Source organism: Chiloscyllium plagiosum, unplaced genomic scaffold, assembly GCF_037043375.1.
Source record: "Chiloscyllium plagiosum isolate Xiang-an unplaced genomic scaffold, Cpla_swu_hap1 HiC_scaffold_35, whole genome shotgun sequence".
Classification (NCBI taxonomy): Eukaryota; Metazoa; Chordata; class Chondrichthyes; order Orectolobiformes; family Hemiscylliidae; genus Chiloscyllium; species Chiloscyllium plagiosum.
In genome coordinates this window covers 20,009,402-20,021,901 of record NW_028270173.1, presented here as the reverse complement: position 1 = coordinate 20,021,901, position 12,500 = coordinate 20,009,402, and the positions used below count along the sequence as shown (strand labels likewise).

Sequence of the window (12,500 nt, the reverse complement as noted above, 5' to 3'; positions counted from 1 at the left end):
AATGCAGAATGCAAAATGCAAAAGGAGACATAGACCCTGGTGAAACGCAAGTGTTTGTCTGATGAAGACGAGCAGCAGGTTGAGGATTTTCACCCACCCACAGGTAAGCGCAAGTCTCTCTTCTTTCAGTCAGGTTCACTGAGGGAGAGAGCTCTTTCCAAGACTGTGACACCATGGAAACAAATAGAGCATGAGCGATACCTGTACAGAACTCCTTCCCTCGGATGTGGGCATTGCTGGTTAGATCAACAATTCTTTAGCATTCGTGTTCCAATTGCCCCCTTGAGAAGGTGGGGGTAGGGTGCTGCCTTCTTGAACCGCTGCAGCCCACCTGTTGTGGGTAGACCCACAACGTCCCCGCGGGAGGGACCTCCAGGACTCTGATCCAGCGACAGTGAAGGAACGGCGATGTATTTCCAAGTCGGGACGGTGAGGGGCTCGGAGGGGACATTGAGAGGGGGATGGTGTTCCCATATAACTACTGCTGTTTTCATTCCAGGTGGAAATGATCAGGAGCGTGGAAGATGCGAGCGGAAGATTGCCGATAGGTTAGTGCAGCGCATCTTGTCGATAATCCACAATGGTGGTTCTGAGCATCGGTTTTGTAAAAAGTTAATATTTGTGAATGTGGTACCAAACAGGCGGGGCTGCATGGTCCTGGAAGGTGTTGTTGGAGCTGTACCAACCACAGTCACTGTGCTCTCTGAAGGAGTGTTTCTGTACCCAGTCACTGTGCTCCCTGAAGGAGTGTTTCTGTACCCAGTCACTGTGCTCCCTGAAGGAGGGTTTCTGTACCCAGTCACTGTGCTCCCTGAAGGAGTGTTTCTGTACCCAGTCACTGTGCTCCCTGAAGGAGGGTTTCTGTACCCAGTCACTGTGCTCCCTGAAGGAGTGTTTCTGTACCCAGTCACTGTGTTCTCTAAAGGTGTGTTTCTGTACCCAGTCACTGCGCTCTCTGAAGGAGTGTTTCTGTACCCAGTCACTGTGCTCTCTGAAGGAGTGTTTCTGTACCCAGTCACTGTGCACCCTGAAGGAGTGTTTCTGTACCCAGTCACTGTGCTCTCTGAAGGAGTGTTTCTGTACCCAATCACTGTGCTCCCTGAAGGAGTGTTTCTGTACCCAGTCACTGTGCTCCCTGAAGGAGTTTTTCTGTACCCAGTCACTGTGCTCTCTGAAGGAGTGTTTCTGTACCCAGTCACTGTGCTCTCTGAAGGAGTGTTTCTGTACCCAGTCACTGTGCTCCCTGAAGGAGTCTTTCTGTACCCAGTCACTGTGCACCCTGAAGGAGTGTTTCTTTACCCAGTCACTGTGCTCTCTCAAGGAGTGTTTCTGTACCCAGTCACTGTGCTCTCTGAAGGAGTGTTTCTGTACACAGTCACTGTGCTCCCTGAAGGAGTGTTTCTGTACCCAGTCACTGAGCTCCCTGAAGGAGTGTTTCTGTACCCAGTCACTGTGCTCTCTGAAGGAGTCTTTCTGTACCCAGTCACTGTGCTCTCTGAAGGAGTGTTTCTGTACCCAGTCACTGTGCTCTCTGAAGGAGTGTTTCTGTAGCCAGTCACTGTGTTCTCTAAAGGAGTGTTTCTGTACCCAGTCACTGTGCTCTCTGAAGGAGTGTTTCTGTACACAGTCACTGTGCTCTCCGAAGGAGTGTTTCTGTATCCAGTCACTGTGCTCTCTGAAGGAGAGTTCCTGTATCCAGTCACTGTGCTCTCTGAGGGGGCGTTTCTGTACCCAGTCACTGTGCTCTCTGAAGGAGTGTTTCTGTACCCAATCACTGTGCTCTCTGAAGGAGTGTTTCTGTACCCAGTCACTGTGCACCCTGAAGGAGTGTTTCTGTACCCAGTCACTGTGCTCCCTGGATGAGTGTTTCTGTACCCAGTCACTGTGCTCCCTGAAGGAGTGTTTCTGTGCCCAGTCACTGTGCTCCCTGAAGGAGTGTTTCTGTACTCAGTCACTGTGCTCTCTGAAGGAGTGTTTCTGTAACCAGTCACTGTGCTCTCTGAAGGAGTGTTTCTGTGCCCAGTCACTGTGTTCCCTGAAGGAGTGTTTCTGTTCCCAGTCACTGTGCTCTCTGAAGGAGTGTTTCTGTACCCAGTCACTGTGCTCTCTGAAGGAGTGTTTCTGTACCCAGTCACTGTGCTCTCTGAAGGAGTGTTTCTGTTCCCAGTCACTGTGCTCTCTGAAGGAGTGTTTCTGTACCCAGTCACTGTGCTCTCTGAAGGAGTGTTTCTGTACCCAGTCACTGTGCTCTCTGAAGGAGTGTTTCTGCTCCCAGTCACTGTGCTCTCTGAAGGAGTGTTTCTGTACCCAGTCACTGTGCTCTCTGAAGGATTGTTTCTGTACCCAGTCACTGTGCACCCTGAAGGAGTGTTTCTGTTCCCAGTCACTGTGCTCTCTGAAGGAGTGTTTCTGTTCCCAGCCACTGTGCTCTCTGAAGGAGTGTTTCTGTACCCAATCACTGTGCTCCCTGAATGAGCGTTTCTGTACCCAGTCACTGTACCCTCTGCACACTGAGGGAGTATCACTGCCAATTGGTGCAATGTGCTATCTGTTGAGCTCATCTCCCTGATTTCTCAACAGGGTGTACACACTGCCCGTGACTTCCTGTAGCTGGGCTCAACCGATCTGTGATTTCAGTCACACCTTTGCCTCCCTCTCTGCCTGAATAGCTCAGGCAATGTTGATCCTACGTGCATTGGCACCGTCTCAGACTCCAACAGGAAGACAGTGGTTGGTATCATGCAGGAAGAATACCCTGTTTTGACCGCAGTGAGGTTTTTCCTGTTGCAACGCAGTGTTGTGTGAGTTAGCCTCCCAAGACTATGAACCGTCTTTGACAAGTCTCCCAGGCTTACCAAGCAAGCAGAAGCCGTTGAGAATGACCAATCGGAGTAAAAAGACACCCGTTTTTCAAAATGATCTTTGAACGCCTCTGTTCTTATAAACCTAAACCTAATGGGGCTGGGAAGTATAAAGGGTGCTCTGAGACTAATCATTTGATGGAATTTCCAAGTCTGTGCATTGAAGTCAAACCCCAGCAGGAGGTGTGGGTTTTGGAGGGTTGACACTAGGCCGTGACAAGGCCTCAGCACCAAACTCTGGTTGACAATTCGTGCCGAAGGTGTACCTCGCACGACCAGGCAAACCAACACCTGAACGAGACAATCAGAACCCGCTGGGAAAACCCAGCCTTTGTGGCGCCACGTCTGGGAGAATAGAATATCATCCCTACAGTGAGGAAACAGGCCCTTCAGCCCGACATCTCCTCATGGTACCCCCCGCAGCAAAACCCACACAGATCGATTCCACTACCAGATGACTCGACATTTACCCCTGACTAATGCACCGAACCCACACATCCCTGAACACGATGGGGCAAATTACCACGAACAATCCACACTGACCTGCACATCTTTGGATTGTGGGAGGAAACCCACGCAGACAAGGGGAGATTGTGCAGTCACCACACAGACAGTCGCACGAGACGAGAATCGAACCCGGGCCCCTGGCGCTGTGAGGCAGCAGTGCTAACCACTGAGCCACCGTGCCACCCCACTGCAGCACACACCTCAGCACTGACCCTCTGACAGTGCGGCACTCCCTCAGTACTGACCCTCTGACAGTGCAGCACTCACTCAGTACTGACCGTCTGACAGTGCAGCTCTCTCTCAGGACTCACCCTCTGACAGTGCGGCACTCCCTCAGTACTGCCCCTCTGACAGTGCGGCACTCCCTCAGCACTGACCCTCTGACAGTGCGGCACTCCCTCAGTACTGTCCCTCTGACAGGGCAGCACTCCCTCAGCTCTGACCCTCTGACAGAGCAGCACTCCCTCAGTACTGACGCTCTGACAGTGTGGCACTCCCTCAGTACTGACCCTCTGACGTACAGCACTCCCTCAGTACTGACCCTCTGACAGTGCGGCACTCCCTCAGTACTGACCCTCTGACAGTGCAGCACTCCTTTAGCACTGACCCTCTGATAGTGCGGCACTCCCTCAGTACTGACCCTCTGACAGTGCAGCACTCCTTTAGCACTGACCCTCTGACAGTGCGGCTCTCCCTCAGTACTGACCCTCTGACAGTGCAGCACTCCCTCAGTACAGACCCTCTGACAGTGTGGCACTCCCTCAGCACTGACCCTCTGACAGTGCGGCTCTCCCTCAGTACTGACCCTCTGACAGTGCAGCACTCCCTCAGTACAGACCCTCTGACAGTGTGGCACTCCCTCAGTACTGACCCTCTGACAGTGCAGCACTCCCTCAGTACAGACCCTCTGACAGTGTGGCACTCCCTCAGTACTGACCCTCTGACAGTGCGGCTCTCCCTCAGTACTGACCCTCTGACAGTACAGCTCTCTCTCAGTACGCACCCTCTGACAGTGCGGCACACCCTCAGTACTGACCCTCTGACAGTGCGGCTCCCCCTCAGTACTGACCCTCTGACAGTGCGGCACTCCCTCAGTAATGACCCTCTGACAGTGCTGCTCCCCCTCAGCACTGACCCTCTGACAGTGCGGCTCCCCCTCAGTACTGACCCTCTGACAGTGCGTCTCCCCCTCAGCACTGACCCTCTGACAGTGCGTCTCCCCCTCAGCACTGACCCTCTGACAGTGCGGCTCCCCCTCAGTACTGACCCTCGTGTTAACCCAATCCTCTCTGTCACTCAGGTGCCCATGTCTCAGCCTGTGCCAGTGCTTCAGAAAAACAGGCCAATGTGATTTTGTGGATCCTCAACCAAAGTTTGGGAAAGGGACGATCTGGTTCCTGTCAATGTGCGCTTGCTGTGCCTCTCACTGTCGCTGCATTTGTGTAGCGACTCTCCTTCCCAAGGATTGTGCCAGTTGTGACGAGCCTCTGCTGTCTCCTTTAATCCTGTCTTGATGTCTTTCAGCGTGAGGAACCGGGAGTCGAGAGAGACAGAGAGACAGAGAGAGAGAGACAGAGAGGGAGAGAGAGAGGAGAATGGACGCACATGGGGTGATCAGGACGGACTTGGCCCTGTGCAGCGACCCAGCCTCCCCAGGGGGCAGCGTTCGGGAAGATCCCACAGCAGTGGCTTGTGGGGCAGAGCAGATGGATCCCTCCATCCTCCCGGTGATCATTGCCGATGGCACGGACACCATCTCCATCGGCGTGGGGGCTGGAGACCCAAACGGAGTCAGTCCGACCTCAACGCCAGCTGTGCCAACCACGTCAGGGAGCCCGTGCCCCACAGAATCCTGCCTGGTGAGTACTCCCCATCTTTCTCCTCTCCAGCACCATCGATTACAGCTGTACAGCACGGAAACAGACCCTTCGGTCCATCCCGTCCACGCCGACCTGATATCCCAACCCAATCTAGTCCCACCTGCCAGCACCCGGCCCATATCCCTCCAAACCCTTCCTATTGATACACCCATCCAGATGCCTCTTAAATGTTGTAATTGTACCAGCCTCCACCACATCCTCTGGCAGCTCATTCCATACACGTATCACCCTCTGTGTGAAAAAGTTGCTCCTTAGGTCTCTTTTATATCTTTCCCCTCTCACCCTAAACCTATGCCCTCTAGTTCTGGACTCCCTGACCCCAGGGAAAAGACTTTGCCTATTTACCCTATCCATGCCCCTCATAATTTTATAAACCTCTATAAGTTCACCCCTCAGCCTCCGACGCTCCAGGGAAAACAGCCCCAGCCTGTTCAGCCTCTCCCTGTAGCTCAGATCCTCCAACCCTGGCAACATCCTTGTAAAACTTTTCCTGAAACGTTTCTTCCCCTCACTCCCCTCCTCTTTCCACACACAGACCCCCCTCCTCCAATGCCCAGACATCGCTGTGATAGCGACTGAACCCCATTGGTGTTCCGTAGTTTCAGGGGTCTGTGTGGGATCTGATCGAGGAGCTTACAGCGAGATACTGTGGGCGAAGTAAAACTATGCGAGAAGGTTCATTGCAGACATTTTAAGCAAGTGGGTCATAGCTGTACAGAGGGAAAATGATGCGGGGTAATGCCTGATCCCGCATTTCATGGGCAGAATTATAAATGTGTGTGTTATCGGGAGACGTTGGACACCTTGCAATTTTTTCTTTAGACTGAGGGGGGGGTGGGGAGTCGGGAGGTGGCGGGGGTGGCACATATAGGAGTGTATAATATCACAGGAGGCATGGGTAGGGTGGATTGGCCGTGCTACATTGTCCCATAGTGTTCAGGGATGTGTAGGTTAGGGTGGATTGGCCATGCTACATTGTCCCATAGTGTTCAGGGATGTGTAGGTTAGGGTGGATTGACCATGCTATATTGTCCCATAGTGTTCAGGGATGTGTAGGTTAGGGTGGATTGGCCGGGCTAAATTGTCCCATAGTGTTCAGGGATGTGTAGGTTAGGGTGGATTGGCCGTGCTACATTGTCCCAAGTGTTCAGGGATGTGTAGGTTAGGGTGGATTGGCCGTGCTAAATTGCCCCATAGTGTTCAGGGATGTGTAGGTTAGGGTGGATTGGCCATGCTAAATTGTCCCATAGTGTTCAGGGATGTGTAGGTTAGGGTGCATTGGCCATGCTAAATTGTCCCATAGTGTTCAGGGATGTGTAGGTTAGGGTGGATTGGCCGTGCTAAATTGTCCCATAGTGTTCAGGGATGTGTAGGTTAGGGTGGATTGGCTGTGCTACATTGTCCCATAGCGTTCAGGGATGTGTAGGTTAGGGTGGATTGGCCATGCTAAATTGTCCCATAGTGTTCAGGGATGAGTAGGTTAGGGTGGATTGGCCGTGCTAAATTGTCCCATAGTGTTCAGGGATGTGTAGGTTAGGGTGGATTGGCTGTGCTACATTGTCCCATAGCGTTCAGGGATGTGTAGGTTGGGGTGGATTGGCCGTGCTAAATTGTCCCATAGTGTTCAGGGATGAGTAGGTTAGGGTGGATTGGCCGTGCTAAATTGTCCCATAGTGTTCAGGGATGTGTAGGTTAGGGTGGATTGGCCGTGCTACATTGTCCCATAGTGTTCAGGGATGTGTAGGTTAGGGTGGATTGACCGTGCTAAATTGTCCCATAGTGTTCAGGGATGTGCAGGTTAAGGTGGATTGGCTGTGCTAAATTGTCCCATAGTGTTCAGGGATGTGCAGGTTAAGGTGGATTGGCTGTGCTAAATTGTCCCATAGTGGTCAGGGATGTGTAGGTTAGGGTGGATTGGCCGTGCTAAATTGTCCCATAGTGTTCAGGGATGTGTAGGTTAGGGTGGATTGGCTGTGCTACATTGTCCCATAGTGTTCAGGGATGTGTAGGTTAGGGTGGATTGGCCGTGCTAAATTGTCCCATAGTGTTCAGGGATGTGTAAGTTAGGGTGGATTGGCCGTGCTAAATTGTCCCATAGTGTTCAGGGATGTGTAGGTTAGGGTGGATTGGCCGTGCTACATTGTCCCATAGTGTTCAGGGATGTGCAGGTTAGGGTGGATTGGCTGTGCTAAATTGTCCCATAGTGTTCAGGGATGTGTCGGTTAGGGTGGATTGGCTGTGCTAAATTGTCCCATAGTGTTCAGGGATGTGCAGGTTAAGGTGGATTGGCTGTGCTAAATTGTCCCATAGTGGTCAGGGATGTGTAGGTTAGGGTGGATTGGCCGTGCTAAATTGTCCCATAGTGTTCAGGGATGTGTAGGTTAGGGTGGATTGACCGTGCTAAATTGTCCCATAGTGTTCAGGGATGTGCAGGTTAAGGTGGATTGGCTGTGCTAAATTGTCCCATAGTGGTCAGGGATGTGTAGGTTAGGGTGGATTGGCCGTGCAAACTTGTCTCATAGTGTTCAGGGATGTGTAAGTTAGGGTGGATTGGCCGTGCTACATTGTCCCATAGTGTTCAGGGATGTGTAGGTTAGGGTGGATTGGCTGTGCTAACTTGTCCCATAGTGTTCAGGGATGTGTAGGTTAGGGTGGATTGGCCGTGCTAAATTGTCCCATAGTGTTCAGGGATGTGTAGGTTAGGGTGGATTGGCCGTGCAAACTTGTCCCATAGTGTTCAGGGATGTGTAGGTTAGGGTGGATTGGCCGTGCTAAATTGTCCCATAGTGTTCAGGGATGTGTAGGTTAGGGTGGATTGACCGTGCGAAATTGTCCCATAGTGTTCAGGGATGTGTAGGTTAGGGTGGATTGGCCATGCTACATTGTCCCATAGTGTTAAGGGATGTGTAGGTTAGGGTGGATTGGCCGTGCTACATTGTCCCATAGTGTTCAGGGATGTGTAGGTTAGGGTGGATTGGCCATGCTAAATTGTCCCATAGTGTTCAGGGGTGTGCAGGTTAGGGTGGATTGGCCATGCTAAATTGCCCCATAGTGTTCAGGGATGTGTAGGTTAGGGTGGATTGGTCATGCTGAATTGTCCCATAGTGTTCAGGGATGTGCAGGTTAGGGTGGATTGGCCGTGCTAAATTGTCCCATAGTGTTCAGGGATGAGTAGGTTAGGGTGGATTGGCCGTGCTAAATTGTCCCATAGTGTTCAGGGATGTGTAGGTTAGGGTGGATTGGCTGTGCTACATTGTCCCATAGTGTTCAGGGATGTGTAGGTTAGGGTGGATTGGCCGTGCTAAATTGTCCCATAGTGTTCAGGGATGTGTAGGTTAGGGTGGATTGGCCGTGCTAAATTGTCCCATAGTGTTCAGGGATGTGTAGGTTAGGGTGGATTGGCCGTGCTAACTTGTCCCATAGTGTTCAGGGATGTGTAGGTTAGGGTGGATTGGCCATGCTACATTGTCCCATAGTGTTCAGGGATGTGTAGGTTAGGGTGGATTGGCCATGCTAACTTGTCCCATAGTGTTCAGGGATGTGCAGGTTAGGGTGGATTGGCCGTGCTAAATTGTCCCATAGTGTTCAGGGATGTGTAGGTTAGGGTGGATTGGCCGTGCTACATTGTCCCATAGTGTTCAGGGATGTGTCGGTTAGGGTGGATTGGCCATGCTGAATTGTCCCATAGTGTTCAGGGATGTGTAGGTTAGGATGGATTGGCCGTACTAAATTGCCCCATAGTGTTCAGGGATGTGTAGGTTAGGGTGGATTGGCCATGCTAAATTGTCCCATAGTGTTCAGGAATGTGTCGGTTAGGGTGGATTGGCCATGCTGAATTGTCCCATAGTGTTCAGGGATGTGTAGGTTAGGATGGATTGGCCGTGCTAAATTGCCCCATAGTGTTCAGGGATGTGTCGGTTAGGGTGGATTGGCCATGCTAAATTGTCCCATAGTGTTCAGGGGTGTGTAGGTTAGGGTGGATTGGCCGTGCTAAATTGTCCCATAGTGCCCAGGGATGAGCAGGCTTGGTGGGTTAACCATCGGGAAGTTTGATATAGTGTGGGGGAGAAGGTTCTGGAGGGAGGGTCAGCACAGACTGGATGAACTGAATGGACTCTATCTGCACTTTGAAATCTAGGTCATTAAGCGTACTGAAGACCGAGGTCGGGAGATGTTTAACCGGTGAGGGTAATCGGTGGGGGTGGGTGGGGTTGGGGAGAGGGCAGAAGAGTGGAGTTGTGGATCATGAGACAAGCCACTCCTGACCGAATGGCAGAGTAGAGCCGATGGGCTGAATGGCCTTCTGCTGCCCGTACATCTCGTGGAGAGGAGTGGGACATTGGGGACGGGGAAAGCCTTTGGATAGGCGTTAGAATAACCGCACAGGGGTCCAGGAATCCCCCCGTCACACAGTCCACCCTTCAGCTGGACCCCTTTGGAGTCCGGGACCACCTCTTCACGGTGAGCTCTCTGAGCAGGATCGCGCAACCAGGCCCCACGGTCAGCGAGCGAGCTACCCCGTGTGGTGGGGAGTGGGTGGGCTCTCCGGGAGAGGGAGTGAGGAGCCACGGACACTGGCAGCCTCCCCGAGGGACAGGGGTGGGGGTACGGGGCTTTGGGAGGGGCAGTGGGGGCTTCTGGTTGTGAGGGGTGGGCTTCCTTCACACCTTGCCCTTGATTGAGAGACTCAGAAGGCCAGGGATTCTCCAGCCCTCCCTGAGTGGAGAGTAGTGCGGCCTACAAGAGGTTCTGAGGAACGGGCCTGCAGCAGGATTCATCCTTCCCCCACGACCAGGAGGGGTGAGTCGGGGGAGAGGCGGGGGGTGCGATACGGGGCTTTATGGGTTGGGGTGAGTGGAGACATTGAGCCGTCTTGGGGGGGGGGGTGGGGTGAAGGCCCCAGGATTGCGAACAGCGCAGGGCTGACCACCAATGCGACTCCCTCCCCTCAGGCCGGAGGCTGCCATGACGACGGTGACCTGGAGGGCCCCCTGCCGACCTCTGACCCTGCCGCCCGGGGTAGCCCACCGAGCCCACCCGACGACCCTGCGGACAGGAGCCTGGAGGACGGGGGTCCCAGACCCGGCAGGTCTGCAATGCAGCCTGCTCAATTCCCCTCCAACACCTCCTCCCGTCGTGCCCGGAAACAGGGACAGGAACAATATGGTGAGTCAGGTATGGGGGAGGGGTGATGAAGGGGTTTGGGGAAACCCCAACTATCTGGATGGAAGGATTGAGATCCTGCAGGACCCCGTGAATGGGGATTGCGTTGGATTTCGTGACAGTAATTCTCACTCAGGCACCACCTACAGGCCTGGGGCAGCATTTGAGGCGTGTCCCTAACTGCCCCTCGAAGCGAGGGGCATGATCAGAGGATGGGGGGGAGGGGGAGCGAGGGCATTAGTCCAAGTGCAAACTCAATGCTGTTGGGGGCCTGGGGCGCGGGGAGTTGGGGGGGGTTAAACAGAACAGCAAAGACCTGTGTGTGTTGGAAACATGAACAGGAGGAACTCAGCAGCTTCGGAGGGAGGGAAGGAGGGAGGTGACAGGGAGAGAGGGGGAGAGAGGAAGGGAGAGAAGGAGGGAGGGAGGGAGAGAGGGAGGGAAAGAGGGAGAGAGGGAAGGAGAGAGGGAGGGAGGGAGTGAGGAGGGGAGGGAGTGAGGAAGGGAGAGAAGGAGGGAGGGAGTGAGACAGGGAGGGAAAGAGGGAGAGAGGGAAGGAGAGAGGGGGGAGGGAGTGAGGAAAGGAGAGAAGGAGGGAGGGAGAGAGGGAGGGAAAGAGGGAGAGAGGGAAAGAGGGAGAGAGGGAAGGAGAGAGGGAGGGAGGGAGTGAGGAGGGGAGGGAGTGAGGAAGGGAGAGAAGGAGGGAGTGAGAGAGGGAGGGAAAGAGGGAGTGAGGGAAGGAGAGAGGGAGGGAGAGAGGAGGGGAGTGAGTGAGGAAGAGAAGGAGGGAGGGAGTGAGAGAGGGAGGGAAAGAGGGAGAGAGGGAAGGAGAGAGGGAGGGAGGGAGAGAGGAGGGGAGGGAGTGCGGAAGGGAGAGAAGGAGGGAGTGAGAGAGGGAGGGAAAGAGGGAGAGAGGGAAGGAGAGAGGGAGGGAGGGAGGGAGAGAGGAGGGGAAGGAGTGAGGAAGGCAGAGAAAGAGGGAGGGAGTGAGAGAGGGAGGGAAAGAGGGAGAGAGGGAAGGAGAGAGGGAGGGAGGGAGTGAGGAGGGGAGGGAGTGAGGAAGGGAGAGAAGGAGGGAGGGAGTGAGAGAGGGAGGGAAAGAGGGTGGGAGAAAGGGAGAGAGGTGACAGGGAGAGAGGGAGGGAGAGAAGGAAGGAGAGAGAGAGAGGGAGGGAGAGGGAAAGGGAGAGAAGGATGGTGGTGGGGGGAAGCGGGGCATGAATCTATCGTCGATAGCTGTGAAGGCCCCCTCTGCTTCAGCAATGCCCCTTGGGGAGGCAAATGCACCCCTCAGCCCGGTCTGGCCTACACGTGACTCCAGTCTTCCCCGAGGGGGGCTCGATGCACAAATGCCCTCTGGCGTGACCCCTCCCCACCCCTGGGTACGCTGCCGAGGGTCCAGGCCACTTAGGGATGTGTCAGGAGTAGTGTCCTCTCTGCGGGGACATGAGAGATTGAGTTCCGACCCCGGTGGGTCCTGCGTGGGATTTGAACACTTGCTACCCTCAGCGTTAGCCCAGACCCAGCCACTCCCGGGTATTCGGGTGGGCGTGGGGGCTGAAGTGGGCTGTGTGTCCCCTGTTTGGCCGGTGGGTTCTGGGCCAGGCCAGACTGGGTCAGACCAGGAGGAAGACTAGGGCTGGATTCAGCATGTTCTGAGGGGGAGTGAGGGAGGCAGGAGCTGGGGGGAGTCACGGGCAGGGGTGCGTGTGTATTAAGGCTGTGGGTCACAGACCCCAGTTCAGAAGCCTCCCACCACCTCACTCTGCCCCCCCCCCCCCCCACACCCACCCCCACCACCCCGATCTCTGACAGCTTTGTTGCTTTTAAACAAAGGGTCAGAGAAGGGAGTTAAAAAAATCACCTCCATTCAAGTGATTATAACCGGGCCATGAGAAATAGCAACAGCAGGAGGCCATTCGGCCCTTCCAGCCATTCAATAGGATCTGACATCCCCCACGTCCACTTTCCTTTCCCCCCCGTACCCTTTAATTCCCTGACTGACCAAGAATCTCAGCCTTAGATATACACTCTGCCCCACCGCCCTCTCTATAGTCGGGAGTTCCAAAGATCCACAACTCTCTGAGAG

General features: G+C 54.1%; 1 protein-coding gene across 3 annotated transcripts in view; it reads left to right on the top strand.

Annotated features, from left to right (window-relative positions):
- Positions 1–12,500, top strand: part of LOC122545724 (uncharacterized) — a 67,782-nt gene that overhangs the window by 18,816 nt on the left and 36,466 nt on the right. For 2 of the 3 annotated variants that reach the window (XM_087979345.1, XM_087979344.1), the window contains exons 2-3: positions 500–548; positions 4,893–5,227. In XM_087979345.1, the coding sequence (XP_087835471.1) occupies positions 4,964–5,227 (264 nt within the window). In that variant the 5' untranslated portion in view covers positions 500–548; positions 4,893–4,963. Of the gene's footprint in view, positions 1–499; positions 549–4,892; positions 5,228–10,200; positions 10,415–12,500 lie in introns of those variants that run through there. The other variant, XM_087979343.1, reaches the window with a different exon arrangement.